The sequence below is a fragment of the Aulonocara stuartgranti genome (genome assembly GCF_965226115.1).
Source record: "Aulonocara stuartgranti genome assembly, chromosome: 20".
NCBI classification, from domain to species: Eukaryota; Metazoa; Chordata; class Actinopteri; order Cichliformes; family Cichlidae; genus Aulonocara; species Aulonocara stuartgranti.
Genome location: NC_138956.1, coordinates 4,698,140 through 4,713,262, shown reverse-complemented (window position 1 = coordinate 4,713,262; position 15,123 = coordinate 4,698,140). Strand labels below are relative to the sequence as shown.

Below are 15,123 nucleotides of genomic sequence, written 5' to 3'. Positions count from 1 at the left end.
CTATAGTCCTTAGCACAGCAGTAGGTGAGGCTAACCAGTTGCCACACCACAGGAAAAACCAGTAGCGGGCTTCTCCGTGGTAGCAGGCGACTGACAGCATACTATCAGTCCTGGCCCACAGACTGATGATAGCTGAGGAAATTGCTAAGGAGTAGAAGCCATTTACTGCCTGTGATTTATTTAGCTTTGGTGCTGTTGCTACCCATAGACAGGCAGGCTTTTATAAAGCCACCACAGCAAGCATGACAGGCCAGGGTCGAACACGCGCTGTCTGCATAATGGGAGACTGTGAAGCTGCTCTATAGCATGTTAGGCCAGTCGGTTAATGACAACCTGATTCCCCCAGAGTCACATCTGTTGTGCAAAATAAAACACATTTATGGTTTGATTTATCAGGAAAAGTGTCTGTGTGAGGATTTGCAGCTTTGCTCTTTATTTCACTCTAAACTGAATTTTTACAGTTTTTACTCCTGGAAGAGAAAAAAAGCTAATAATAATCGTTGGTTACAGCCCTAATGGGAGTAGGGAGTATGTATCTATACCGAGATGATCATATAGCAAGCTCAGCACAGCAGACAGTAAGGACAATAATAAGCATTCCTTTAGGGGAGAGTGGTGCTGTTCCCCTGCTCAGACTACAGGGAGAAAATGCTGTCAATAAGCACCTTTTATGTGTGGGACAGGCACAAGCTTTGTGGCTGTGTTGGCTAGTAAAGCACCTTTATATTGCAGAGAAGATATTTCAGTAGCTGCTTAACAGAAATGCTCAAGTCCAAATGCAGAAATCCACCTTTAGGAAACACTATTAATTAATCTTAAACTCACAATCATGATCTTGTGGGTTTGAGCGGCTAATCTGCTTTTGTATGACTATTATTGTCTAGAAAAGATGCACAGCAAACCAAATTATTTCTATGAATTTTACTGTTTTTGTTCCTTTTTCAGATTATGTCTTTCTTTAGACATCAATATATGAAAAATATAGCATGTAAACAAGCCAGATTATAGCAAAACTGCTCATTTACCGCGGTAGTCTCACCGCGGTAAATGAGCCACATTCCTGGAGCACCATCCACAGTTTGCCTGTAAGCAGCTTCTCCGGTTTATATGTTCAATGATGGTGAGACTACAGCATCTATATATAAAAAGAAGACATTTAGCTCATCTTGGTAAAGCGATGCTGTGACCTTCATCATTTTAAGTCTGTGCAAAGGAAAGCTCTGCTGAACCCTGGGCAGGAAGGAGGTAAGATTGCCTATTAGTAGAGTTAAGCTATCATTTGAAGGTCAAGGCAACAAATTTAGAGTAAAAGAGTGGGCATGACTGTAAAGGTTTGAGGTTAATGTACCACCATGTTAAATTTTAATGGACTTCAAAACACGGAAATGAGACAAAGGCAGAGAACGCTTTAAGTTTTACTTCACACATTATTCAAAGAGCTCGAGTGTAAAGATGGAGGCAGATTGTCAGGGATATGTGGGGGACATTTAGGCACCATGGTTTGGGTCCAACCATCACCTTAGAGGTGAGGAAAAAGGAAAATTCTGGGTGGTCACCTGTATCCTATGATGGAATATTTCCATCCTTATAGGAGTAGTGCTTTTCACGATGAGTAGCGCACCTGTAAGGCACTGATTGGTCTAATGAGTATAATGGCCTTCACAGCTCCCAGATTTTAACTACAGTCATCAGCATTTTGGTTTGGGCGTTCCATCCATCAATCCATTCATCCATCGGTCCATATCCAGTCCAGAGTTGCTGAGGGCTGAAGCTTATCCCAGTTGCCATAGGATAGGTAGCATACACCCCGGACTGGTTGCCAGTTTGTTGCCTGACTTGCATTCTCCTTTAATTTGTTTCACATCTGTGTATTTCCAAGCATTACATGTACCACACATTCAAGGTATGTTAGCTATAGGTGGACATTTTGATGTTATGTAAACAGGTCACCAGTAGCTGGCTGCCTGAGATATCAGACAGGCTGTTGTTCACCATGTAAAAAAACAGGAAGTTCGTGGGACAGTGTGATATGTCTATAAAGACTGTGCTCATCAAAACTGGGTTAAAAATAGTTTGTTATCAGGTTTAACAAACATCCGCTCCGATGGCAGGAAGTTGAATCAAGTCAATAAACCTGAAAAAGAGGATTGAATGTGACCCCAATCTGACCATGCTGTTAGCTTCCTGTCTCTGATTATGAGATTTATTCTGGTGTTAATTCTGATTTAAATTATTAACTTTGATTTGACTCTGATATGGATGATATACAGTGCAGTATTGTGCAAACATCTCAAACCGACCCTCATTTTTTTGTGTTTTGCTTCTACAGAACCACGCTTTGTTGTCATTTTTAAAGTGGCCTTGAGCAACAGTTCTTCAGGCTTTCAAAGTTTTTCTCTGGACACTGGCTGCTTTTTCACTCATGTTCAGTCCAGTCCTGTGGACTACTCAACACTGACCTATGAGTCATTCAAGCATAACAAGGCACCTAACTCAAGGGATGAACCAGTGAACTTGAAAACTGTATCTTTGTTACTTTGTTCCTGTTTCTTTAGTTAAATCTACAAAAAAAGCCAAAGATAACACAGTATGTTATCAAAGATAATGTGTTGTTAAAAACATTGAGGACAAAAGCAGAAGTGGTGGGCTTAACCGCAGATGAGCTGTATCTGAAAGAGAGAGGAAAAAATCCATCAAAGTCCTGACACAGGACCTGAGAGATGTATCTGACCCTTCAGTTGAGCATCTACTGTTCACTGAAGCCTCATCAGAGATGATTTCAGTGGAAGGGTGGCAGTCAAGAAGCCTTAAAGGAGGAAAACAGAGAGAAAAGGCTGAGGTGAGCAAAATTACACAAGAACTGGACTGAAAATCAGCAGCAACAGGTCTGATGGAGTGTAAATCTCTTCTACAGCCATCGATAAAACACAGTGGAGGCTCTGTTGTGGTTTGGGATGCATTTTTTTAGCATGAAAATGATCCCAAGCACAATGCATAATGCAGTAAAAGCATACCTGGATTGAGCAAAAAAGAAAGTTAGGATTGTCAAGACTTTGTTTTTGCCTTATTTGCTGTTCTTCCATAGTAACAGTACAAAAAATGAGTGCATGTCCAATTTTTCTAGTGAAATATAAAAAATAATGGGTGGCTCAAGAGTTTTGCACAGTGAATATAAGCTTTGTCGTCCTCCCCTAGCTGTAATCTGTGTTTGTTGCTTAGTAGCATAAAGGTGTGTCTGCCGTGTGGCATTCACACTTCTGTAGTTGTGCATTCAGATTAAAAACTGTGTGAATAATCTGTTATGAATAGTAACAGTACACTGCTGTGTTTATGTCAAAGATGAGGCTGCAGGGACGCGTTACAAACCCTGTGACCGGCAACAACAGCAGAATCAGTTCATCAAGAAGCACTGATGTACTAACCTGCTGCTCCTGCACAGAATCAAAGCAGTTCGGGGTTTATTATGCACTTTCTGCTTTAAGGACTAAAAGAATTTATTTACAAATGCTGCACTAAAACGAATCTGTTTTTGAGTTCTCTGGGATTTGAAACCCATTAAAAGGGTTCGGGTTAGCCACATGGCAGTATGCAGGCTGTGTCTTAAATTCACTCTGGGTTTCTGTGCCCTTTAAGCAGAGGAGAAGTAAATCAGATCACAGCCTGAAGTCTTTATTTTCATCTGAAAAATAAATTTGACAGAGTGCACTGCCAGAAGAACCAATATCCCCTGCACTGTCCCACTAGTCCGAGATGACAGTAGAGGACATTTTTGGTAGACTGCAGTCTCGGCAGGGCTCTTATTTTCCCAGGTTTTCCACTGGGTGAATGGCGAAGTGAAATGCTTTGCTCTGAAGGAGCTGAAATGTCATGTCTCTGCGACTCTGACAGTGTACAGACGCCACAGTAAGAAACATGCACGGGGACGGCTGGAAGGGCAATACCCGAGGCTCGGTGTGCTGCGGCAGCCCCGAGTCCCACTGAACGTTAAGTATGTGCCAGCTGCATGCTTTATGACAACACAATAAAGAGGAGCCTGGAAGTCTAGCGTGTGAGCTTAACATTGTCTCTCTCCTGCCAACAAGGACCCGAACCTGGCACGCTTTATTGAGCAAAGAGTTCCTACGACTTTGGCTACAGGCTGCTCCCTTGAAATAAAACTCAAGACAATAGAGACAGAAGGGAGAACGAGTGTGGGAGAAGGAGAGGCAGTCTGTGTGAGGTTTGTGGTAGGCGTCAGCGCAGAGGCCTGCTGAGGGCGTTTATGTGTGTGTGTGTGTGTGTTGGGGGCGAGTGAGGAATGCACAAACCGGGCCAGTGGGTTGATCCGCTGGTGCAGACAAGGGGGAATCCAGATCGGCTATGACACAAATGTGAGGGCAGGATATCATTAGAAGCATGGGAGCTCCAGCCTGAGCCTCAAACACACAGCAGGCAGCAACGCAAACAGATACTCAAAGATAAACACACACACGCACGGCGAATGAACGTTAAAGTTGGTCAAAACGGCAGCAAGCTCTTAACAAAAGACAGGGGTTATGATGCTGTGGTATGCAGGCCTGCAGGATCCTCCTGGGATGGTGCAGAACAGCTCCTTTGTTCTTATCATAAATTATATGCTGCTCTGAGTGGACCTAACAAGCAACACAGGCTTGTTATGAGAGGGTCGTATGAATTTTTAATGTGGAAAGTAACTGCAGTAAAGTTGCACAAAAAAAAGGTGAGCTATAGAAGTCTGAAGCAGCGGTGGAGGAAACACCCTGATTATTTCCCAGTGTGTCGGAAATGTGAAGACGTTTTGGATTTAAAATGTTACTTTTGATTAAAACAGCCCCAAATCATGGTGCTACCACCACCATGCTTGACAGCTGGCACGCCTCACCTTCACGCCTCCAAACATACCTCTTGTCGTTGTTGCAGAATAGCTCAAATTTTCCTCCAGAAGGCATTTGGCTTTTCTATGTAGACAGCTGCAAATTTCAGTCCAACTTGAAGGTGTTGATTTTGGTGCAGGAACTTGTTTCTTGGTCAGCAGATATACAGTTGGCTTCACTGTGGACAGTGACGCTGGTCTTTTCCAGTTCATGGCAGGATTCATCCTTGGTGATTCCTGGGCTGATCTTTAACATTATAACAAATTTCCTCCCGTCTGAGGGTGACAGTTTACGGAAGTATGGAAAAAGAACCAATGTGGTGACAAATCTGAATAATTTGGACTTGTATATATTATTGTTTGAACTGATGATCATGGAATCTGCTCTAAATCTACAATTTTCCTTTTTAAATCTTCACGGAGTTCACCTTTTATCAAAATTATAGCAGGAAAAAAAGGAGCTGCAACGTGATCGACCTCATGTATGAGCTCAAGGTTGTAGTCCTGATAGTGAAAGAGTTCACTGATGACTTCACAGCTTGCAGGAGCAACATTGGGCTTCCATTTAGAAAAGATACATCAAAATTAGTTGGATAGCATTTCATTATTTAGCATCACAACCGTCCAAAAACCCCCAAAAACCAGCCATTGAAGCAGCCAAGGAGGTTTTCGGCTTCAGTCGGTGAGCTATTCTCATCCAGTCAGAGTTCTGATCTCCCTCTAAACTTTGGGATCAAGAGCATCATTGGTTAACATAAATAAATAAACTATATAAACTATATACTTTATAAAATCAGTCTCATTTTTCCTCCCCTCACATCAGCTTTGCAGCAGAGACAGAAGTTTCTGCTGCAGAGTTTTCATTCTGGAGTTTTATCATAAAACCTCGCTTTAACCTTTTGGCCGTGCCATCCACATAAATATTCAGCTAGTTCCGAAATGCAGGACTGAAAATAAATTACACATATGTCTGTTGGAGATTACCTCATTTGCATTTTAGATGGGTTTAATTATTATTTGCATGCATCAAATTCCTACAGCTGTGCTCAATTTATCGAGGCTTTATTTATTTTCTATCCTAACTACAGGTTTCCTGTTTTTGAAATGACTGAATGGTGGCCCAAATGTGAATGAGGAACTTCTGGAACATGCACATAAAACTAAAGAGAGTGATGGCACTTGGCTGGATAGCAGACAGAGAAAATGTACAGTATCATGTCTCCTGTCTATGTATTCCAGATAGTGGATGAGGGATAAAAGCAGGAGCAGAGCTGTAAGGGTTTTTTTGTTATGTCACCACAGCTCATTTTGAGATAAACAGGGTCCTGCTCAGCTTCAGGGCTGCTGCAAAGCTACCCGGAAGAATGAACCCAGCTACCTTCCGACTGAATGCTCTAATGGCGCGGAGATTCGTCTCCGCCGCCGAGCATCACACTCTGCAGCAGGCAGGCCCAGTGGAGCGAAAGAAAAAGACAGCAGGACGGTGGAGATGAGGAGGCTCTGTGTCCACGACCTGCTGCAACAGACAGAACAGCGCGAGAACAGCACAAGACATATTGCTGCTCAGAGTGAAAGAGCAAAAATGTTTCAAGACCGCCTATCCCCCTTCTCTGCCTGCCTGAGGGGTACACACAGCATTATGAGAAGGATTTGAGCTGACACAAGTCACAGTCGCTCCATCGCCGGTGTGGAGGAGGGAGAGGGAGGAGGAGGAGGGGGGGATGAATAATTCAACCAGCCAGTGCTGCTCGGCTCTGACGTCTTGTGTTTTATGGGGAGGTGAGGCGAGCCGGCAACAACAACAAGCAGCACCTCCTCACATGACAGCCCGGGGATACAGCATCCAAGGAACCTCGATTTTCCCGAGGACAGGGCATCATTTCAGAGAGCAGCAGTAGAATAATAGCTCCCTCTCAAAATGACACCCGTCGCTGCGGCACACCATCACAGATTGCCGGTCTATCACTCCCCACACACAGGATGAAATGACAGCCCTGCCCCGCTGATAGCAAGGCATCTGAGCCTGAGTAGGTGTTCCTTCTGGCTTAGCCCGGCTTTGATGTTATTATACCAAAGCAGTGCAATATTCAGCTCTGAGATTCACTACCTGCTGCTGAGGTGATCTATTAAAGCTCAGTATTTGTGAAGCTGAGAAAACGGAAGGGTGAAGAAATGTAAGAAGCAGGTATCCTTTTTTTTTTTTTTAAAGCTTGTCAAGAAGAAGAAAAAAAAATCCTTTATTCAGGAGCAAATGTGGAAACAGACCCGGCAACAATCCCGTCTGCTCAGCTGCAGAATTACATTTCAATAACACACACACACAAAAACAAGAGGAATTAAGAGCACTTCCTGCTTTCTTTCTGAGCAATAATCCAAATAGTTTACCCCTAAAACAGGATTACTGTCTCTTTCCCGCTTGGATTTCGCGCGTCGCTTCCAGAAAAATAAATAAATAAAATAAACCTACCACGTGCAGACGGAAAAAGAAAGCGTGAAGAAGAAAAAAGATGAGGCGGTCTTGTGGTGTAACGTAGTTGTTTATTTTAATTCCACAAATTTTTCAAAAAAATTACAAAATACTCAAATGGAGAGAACACAGGACTCACAATTTTTCTTATTATTTCTACTTTTTTGTTTACATTGTGTCATCCCATGGTGACTACTCATATATACAATAAGCTTCAAGATACCAGTATATATATAAATCTTAGCAGTCAGAATTTACATTCTGCTATTGCCGCTTTGAAACAAGAAGCTAAACCATTGACAACACTTAACATCAAAGGCTTCGGAGACACAAAAAAGAGGGAGTAGGAGGTGAGGGATCGTCAGGAGGAGATGATGATGATGATGCTGAAGAAGAGTAGGTTGTGAGGAGACATGGTGGGGCGAGGGATAAATTGGTGGGCGATGGAAAGACAAGAGTGGACAGGCTGTTGTCAGAGCTTCAGAGACGCGAGTGTGGTAAATGATAGTGCTCCATAGGACGATATGGTCGCTTTTAAATGCAAGTACAGTTTCTTTGATTAGTTAAAATAAAATTATACAATTATAAAATCAAATAAAATCGTCCATGACGGTCAAACAGTCTTAGTGCATGGAATAATTGCAGAATCTGTGTCATGGGCTACAGAAAGAAAAACGTGGGCTCGTGTGCACTGGTAATGACGGGTCAACACTACATGTAACAGTCAGTGGCAGAAACAAACACCACCTCTGAGGCCTCAGAAGGCCATGTGTATCCCTAAGGAACCAAGGCGTACAAAAAAGTACACACACACACACACACACACACACACACACACACACACACACACACAGGCACGCACAAACATCATCGACCTTACACCTCCTGGAGGTCAAGTGTCGGCAGGCCCCCCTCTAGTGTCACAGTGAACATTATTACAGCCTAGGTGGAGGATGGCTCAGTCGGATTTGAGCCCTGCAACAAACACCGATGACGGGACGGGGGAAAGAAAAAAAAGGGGGGGGGGACATTTAGAAGACAAACTAGAACAGACTCACAGCCACTCATTCACACAACAAAAACAGTCCTGTCAGGCTCCTGTTACAGTGAACACTGTTTAAAAAAAAATCAAAGCAATTTCCCCCCCCAAATTTCTTTCATTCAGCCGATGTTTCAGGTGACCACATATCCTTTAAAAAGAAATCCTAAAAGTAGAGGATTCATTTGGCTCTTAAATAGTAATTTCAATCAAAATGGATAAAATCAGCTGAGCTCGAGGACGCTCCTTCAGTGCAAACTCTTTTTTTTTTTTTAATATCTTCCCTCCATCCTCAGCGTGCACTCCACAGAAGCGCCAGCGACCACGGTGTCACTTCTTCAAGTGCTTCCCCCATCGTTAAAAGTCCACACGCCGAGTTCAACCGGCCGAGCGTGGAAGGCGATGAATGGATGTGGTTGGCGTGACAGGCTGATGGTTTACATAGTGCATGTGTGGCTAAATCTAAACAGTGATGTCAGAGGAACGTCACAACGCAACCGTAACTCTCAGAAACTGCTCGTATAATGCCATGGTGCTCCCCTCTGAAACAAGGGATAATGCTTTGAAACAATTATAACTGGAGGTTGAAACGACTTGGTTTGGAGTCCACACCTAGTAATAATAATAATTATAATAATAATTATATGTTTATATATACTATTTACAGACTCAAAAACACCATGCTGTAGCTTTTCTTAAAATTATGAAAAACCTCCAACAATGTATTAAAATAAATGTTGAATTTAAGATAGCACTTGTTATTTTTCCATAAATGGTCTGACCGGTCTCGGCTTTTTCTTTTTTTTTTTTGTTTGTTTGTTTTGTAATAAGCACAGTGTCTTGTTCTAGCACCTACAAAAAAAACATCAGGGAAGCTTGTCATGCAGGAGTCTTGAGGATGTTGTCACTACTGGCTATATACCAAAGAAAGTCAATGTCTTGGAAAATAATAATTAAAAGAAAAGAAAAGAAAAAAGGTCCTCGACATGAACAAAAACAAAAATCTCAGGAGAAATCTCAGACGATTCACTTGGCTTTTTCTGTTCGTCAAAACTGAAAGTGTTCAGAGGATCCTGAAGAGCCTCTTTGAAACTGCTCTGTAACAACTTCCTGTGTCCTGCACCTGTCAGTCGCCGCCTCCCTCGGCTCGTTACAGCTGCTTGTCGCTCTCCTTCTTCAGTCGACTGAAAGGACAAAAGAGCAATGTTTTAAAATTAAAAAAAACAAAAAAACAAAACATAATCAAGCATGCTCAGAAAACCCGACTACAACAATAATTAGGATAAACTACCTGTAGTAGTCCTCCTGGCCAGGCAGTGGTCCTCCATGCATGTGATGGTGCCCGTGCAGCCACTGCTGCTCCATGGCTAGCCTCTGGAGCTCGGCCGACTGGGCGTGCATGGCCTGCAGCTGATGGGCCGCCGACATAGTTGGTGGAATACCTGCTGGTAGGTCCCGTGGGTATGGAGTACCTGGAGGAAGACCCAACACAGAAAATGTGATCAGGCTCAGACTGATAGATGATAGAAGCTCAGACTGATAGATGTGAGTAAGGAGAGTCAACACTGGCTGAGAACCTACCAAAAACTGGGTGTCGCAGCATCTCGTGTTCGTGCGGCGGCTGGCCCAGGAGAGGGTTGGGGATGGCGCCGGGTGGGTAAGGGAAGCGTGCCAGGTGAGGTCCGGCCAGGGGATCTACTGCCAGCGGATGGCCGCCGGAACCTGGAGGACACACAAGACATTCACCACCACCTTCTGGGAGTCAGAGTCTTAGGTTCAGGGTACACTCATTACAAGATAGTGTATCACACAGCATGCTACAGACATTAATGATACTCAGCTTAATGTAACGTTACTCCTCAAGGTTGATTTAAAGACTGCAGGGACTACGTTACTATATTTATCCATTGTAAAAAATCTGTTGGCTCTGTCAGTAACTTAAGGAAGATATGACTTCCTGTCATCCAGCCTGTCAGTGATGTACACTACATTACAGTGACACTGATCACAAGTCCCTTTGTTCAGTCTTTAATGAGAGGAGTAACAAATTAGTGCAGTACATATTATATATATATATGTATATAAATATAAATATATAAATGATACAATACCATGACAGATATGCTCACTTCGATACTTAATACAATATATCATTTGTTCATTTCACTGCAACAACTTTGTCAAAACATCTCTTTCCTTTTAAACAACATCAGAATAAGTGCAGATAAATGGCAAAATTTCAAACAGCAACATGCTTCCTGAACTCAAAAAGCAGTCTGGCATCTGTTATGTTTAATCAAAATGTAGTAATTAATACTACATAACCAAAAATACAATATATATATTTATTTCAGAGTGATAACAGGTTAAATTGACCTGTGAGTGACTCAGAGCTCTACTTTTGGTCTTCAAACATTTAATTAAATAAAGTATCTGTTCATTCTTAAGTTGTCATCTGTAATTAAAGCTTCTAAATTCAGTTTTTAATTTCACTGTCATGCATTTATGAATTAAGCAGGGCTTTCGTTTACCTTGGTGTAAGGGATCTTGCTGGTGGAGGTGGAGATGGGAGTGAATATGTGAGTGCTGGTGGTGGTGTGGCGTGACATTGAACATCTGCAGACGAGCGATGGGATCATTGGCCACTGTTGCCATCCTCTCTGCATGGAGTCTCTCTGCTGCCAGCCTCTCTGGGTAGCTCATTTCTGGGCGCAGCTGGGGCCCCGCAAGGGCTAGCCGCTCACGCTCTAATGGGTTCAGGCTGGGATGAAAGGAGGCGAAAGGGTGAGGGCCGGCCATGGGGGGCAACGTGATGGCCCCGTGGCGAGCAAAGTGTTCCATGGGGTTTGTGGAAGGGTGGAGTGTGTCCATCTCTGGAGGCTTGACCTCAAAACCAGGTTTCATCCTTTCCCTCAGCTCCCTCTCGCGGATTTCCCTCTCGCGCATCTCCCGCTCTCGAAGCTCACGCTCCCGCATGGCTGGGTCAGCGTTGTATAAGCTGGGCATGTGATAAGCTATCAGCGAGTCTGCGGGGTTGAGTGACACAAAGAACGGGTGGTTTCGATTGGTGGGGGACATGACGTGGGGCCGGGCATACTCGCTGAGGGTGCGTAGGGCGGGTGTGTCGGGGCCAATGTAGGGAGGCACAGCTGCAATAGTAGTCGGGGGACCGTCGAAGGGTGGACGCATGTGGGCGGGGCCGGCCATCTGAGGTTCGCTCATTCTGCCTTCGTGAGATGAACTGGAGGCTTTCTGTGAGGAGAGGAACATCATGCTTAGTTTTTCTTACTTTTATTTTTTTTAACGAAACCAGTGCGAAACATAAAAGTAAAAGAACGATTACACCACTCACCGCGGCTCTCTCAGCTTCCTTTTCTCGTTCCCGCTCTCTTTCTCGCTCCTTTTCCCTTTCCCTCTCTCTCTCTTTTTCCTCCCTGGCTTTCTGTTCTGCTTCCCGTTTGGCTTTCTCCAGAGCTTCCTCTCTCTTCTTGGCCAGTTTAGATGAAGCCAGGGGCGTGAAGTAGAAATCGGTCCGAGCACACGAGTTGTACCCCCGGTCCAAGTGCTTGTAGAAACTGTAGAAACACAGACACAAAAATAAAAACGTTAAAATAATGTCTTACGTTCATAAACTGACATTTGTCTGGAGGAAAAAAAAAAAAAAACTGATAAAAGAAGGTTTGATCATCATATCCATGTGAAATTTTGTGTACTGAATGGCAGGATAAATGATGAAAACACCGCTGGTATTAGCTTGCATTAGTCCATGTTTTAAAAGCAAACAAACTCCCTCAGCATTCACTTTTCCTGCCACGCTGAGCCTATAATAAACTCCTCATTGCTATTCATTGGCAGTCTGAGAGTCACTTAAGCGGGAGGCAGCAACACGTACTCATATTCGGATGCTTCATACACTTCCATCTCACTGTAATTAATCTCCCTGTTTTCCATCTCTGATAATTCCGAACCATCAGCTACTCAGAGCTCGAGGCTAATTGTGGCCTTGGATGCCTGTTTTGCAGAGGACATTTGATTAGTTGCCTACATTAAAGACTTAAAACCTGAGGGCGACTCTTTGTTGGAGAGCTAATCAGTATCCCCTGATAAGAGAACAGGCAGACTACTGATAAACAGCCACCTGTGCAGGTGTATGTTTTTCTCTTTTACAGATGTTTGATGTTCTGTTGTTTGCTCAGGCTGTTGACAGACGTACCGTGCTGATTGGCTGGCATGGCTGGGCGTATTGACGACTGTAGGCTCCGGGGAGGGGCTTCTCTGCGGGGGTGGTGGGCTCTCTGGCTCTTCCGACTCGTCCAAAGGCTCCTCTTTGATGTGCATGGGTGGGACTGCTGTGGCCGGGCCAGCACAGGTGACAGAGGCAGGAAGTGGCATGGAGATGGAAGAGGATGGAGCCGAAGAAGAAGGAGGCTGCAAGCCAGGCATAGAGTTTGATGATGATGGGGGAGGGGCGGTTGGAGGTAGAACTGTACTGAAAGGATGAGATGAGAAAGGTTGCTGAGGTGGCCCGCTGGGATGTGAGGCTGCTGCGGAGGGTGGCAGAGGAGGAGCTGGAGGAGGTTGGTGGCTGGCTGAAGGTGGGAGGCTCTGTGACTGGGTGAGAACTGGAGGCTGGGCTGGGGGAGGCTGAAGCTGCTGGCCTTGAGGCATGAGCTGGAGGGGAGGCGGATGTGCTGATGGAGGATGATGGTTGGATAAAGAGCTGAGAGGCTTGAGGGCAGGAGGCGGAGGCAGGTTTGAAGGCATCTGAGGGAATGGAGGTGCCGATACGTGGGGCGGGTGTTTGTGAGACTGTGGGTTGGGTATCTGAGGGATGGGTGTAGTTGGCGGGGGCTTGATGTGAGGCATAGATATTGGTGCGGGGGGCAAGGGCTGCTCTCTGGGAGGCTGGGCGCCGCTCTGAGAAGATGACTGGGACTGAGAAGGAGGCGTGTGAGCCCTCTGTTGTGATTGGCCAGAGACCGGCGGGGGTGGGACCTGAGACGGACCCACAGGGAATCCCTGAGGGGTGATGGAGTGAGGGTGAGCCATGTGTGAGGGGCCCGGCTGCAACGGGTGAGGCATGGGAGGCATGGGTCCGTGATGCGGGCTGGGTAATGACTGAGGTGGAACTGGGGGGCCAGGAGGCGGAGCCTGAGTCATAGGTGAGTGTGGAGAGGGAAGCCTTTGAGGGTGCAGGGATGCTCCTGACTGGATTAGAGACATTGGGCTTGCCTGGGGCAGAGGCTGGGGAGGTAGAGAGCTGGAGGCTGCAGCAGGGGAAACCTGCGGAGGCAGTGAGGGGGCTGAGGTTGTGGGTGGAGGGGGCGCCGAAGAGGCGGCTGAGATGCCCGGTTGACACTGGATGACTGGAGGGTGCTGGCTCTGCAGGAGCTGCTGCTGTTGGGCAGAGGAGTCCGAGTCGCTCTCATTGTCACGGGGGCTCGGGATGCTCGGCGAAGAGCTCCGGTTGTCCTGATCAATGTCTTTAGGATCACTACTGAGCTCCTCGTTGATGCTCCGCCCATCAGAGCTCTCGCCCTCTCCCTCTCCTTCTCCCTCGCATTCTGAAGGCGAGTCTGGCCGACTCAGCTCCTGTGGGGACAGAGGAGAAGAAAGGAAGCGCATCAGCACACCAACTACACAACCTCCCCTTAACACAGAGATAACACAAGCAAGCAGACTCACTTGTGTCTTGGACTTTTTGGCGTTGGCCCTCTCGGGCTCCTCTGTGTCTGAAGCTCCTTTCTCCCGTTGCCGTTTGGCACTCTTCATAGGTGAAGGAGCTTCCTCTTTAATCTTCTGTGGAGCAAAAGCAGCAGAGACACAGAAAGTATACATTACAGAGGTGCATGCAAGGAAAAACGAGGGGTCAGCGACTCTCTGCTGTACTTACTTTGCTTGGCTTCTTCATGGAGTCCGTCTTGCTGTCGGTGCTGTCAGTGCTGGCTGCGCTGGGTGAAGTACGTCCGCTAGAGCGCAAATCCTCGTTGGTGGGTGAGGCTCGGCCATCAGGACTGGCTGTCTGCTTCTTACGACCACTACGTAGCGTCGACATCTGTAGTTTGAACGAAGGAAAATTTAGCCCAATTTATAAAACTTTCAAACTTTGAATAAAATAAACATTTGGTTTGAGATTATGAGCTTATTTCTTTGTAATCTGGGTCTGGATTGCTCCAGGGATAAATCTCAGGGTATGGTTCCTAAAAGTGAAAATAGAAGGATAGCTGGCGCACCGAGCCTCGGTTCCGTCGGGTCCTCATGCTATGCTTCCCGCTGAGTCCATCCTCTTCCTCTTTGACAGGTTTGAACATAAATGGCGGAGGGTCCACGGGCTTCTCGATGGGGGGCAGCTCACCGTACTTCTTGAAGTGAATGCGGCAGTCGGTGCACAGCAAGATGTTCTCGCGGCCCCCGTGGTGCCAGTCCTTGGAGGCTGAGGAAAGCCATTTACAGTTGTGAAATAACACAGTCACACAAGCAGAGAGGCACAAACATCACACAGAAATCATCTGACAACCTGCAGTAATACTGAGGAATACAGGCACCACCTTAAAATAATTTCTCCTTTCAATATTTAACAGAATAAAAATGTTTGTACTACAGGCGCTAAATCAATGTCTAATATGTCCCCTGTTTTATACCCCATTTAAACTCCCAGTAATCTACTAATAAGAGCTTGATGGGTTAACACTATAAAGCCAAGTTATTAGCCACCCTTGCTTGGATGGCAGAAACGTCAGCGTGTTC

At 45.4% G+C, this 15,123-nt stretch overlaps 1 protein-coding gene across 4 annotated transcripts in view; it reads right to left on the bottom strand.

Moving 5' to 3' along the window:
• Positions 1-7,388: 7,388 nt before the first annotated feature.
• rerea (arginine-glutamic acid dipeptide (RE) repeats a) overlaps positions 7,389-15,123 on the bottom strand; it is a 132,272-nt gene continuing 124,537 nt past the window's right edge. For 2 of the 4 annotated variants that reach the window (XM_082518710.1, XM_082518712.1), the window contains 9 exons: positions 14,610-14,809; positions 14,270-14,431; positions 14,062-14,175; positions 12,590-13,968; positions 11,729-11,951; positions 10,908-11,628; positions 9,958-10,128; positions 9,668-9,848; positions 7,389-9,560 (listed from right to left, as the gene is read on the bottom strand). In XM_082518710.1, coding sequence (XP_082374836.1) covers positions 9,527-9,560; positions 9,668-9,848; positions 9,958-10,128; positions 10,908-11,628; positions 11,729-11,951; positions 12,590-13,968; positions 14,062-14,175; positions 14,270-14,431; positions 14,610-14,809 — 3,185 coding nt within the window. In that variant the 3' untranslated portion in view covers positions 7,389-9,526. The remainder of the gene's footprint in view (positions 9,561-9,667; positions 9,849-9,957; positions 10,129-10,907; positions 11,629-11,728; positions 11,952-12,589; positions 13,969-14,061; positions 14,176-14,269; positions 14,432-14,609; positions 14,810-15,123) is intronic. The other 2 variants (XM_082518711.1, XM_082518713.1) reach the window with 1 other exon arrangement.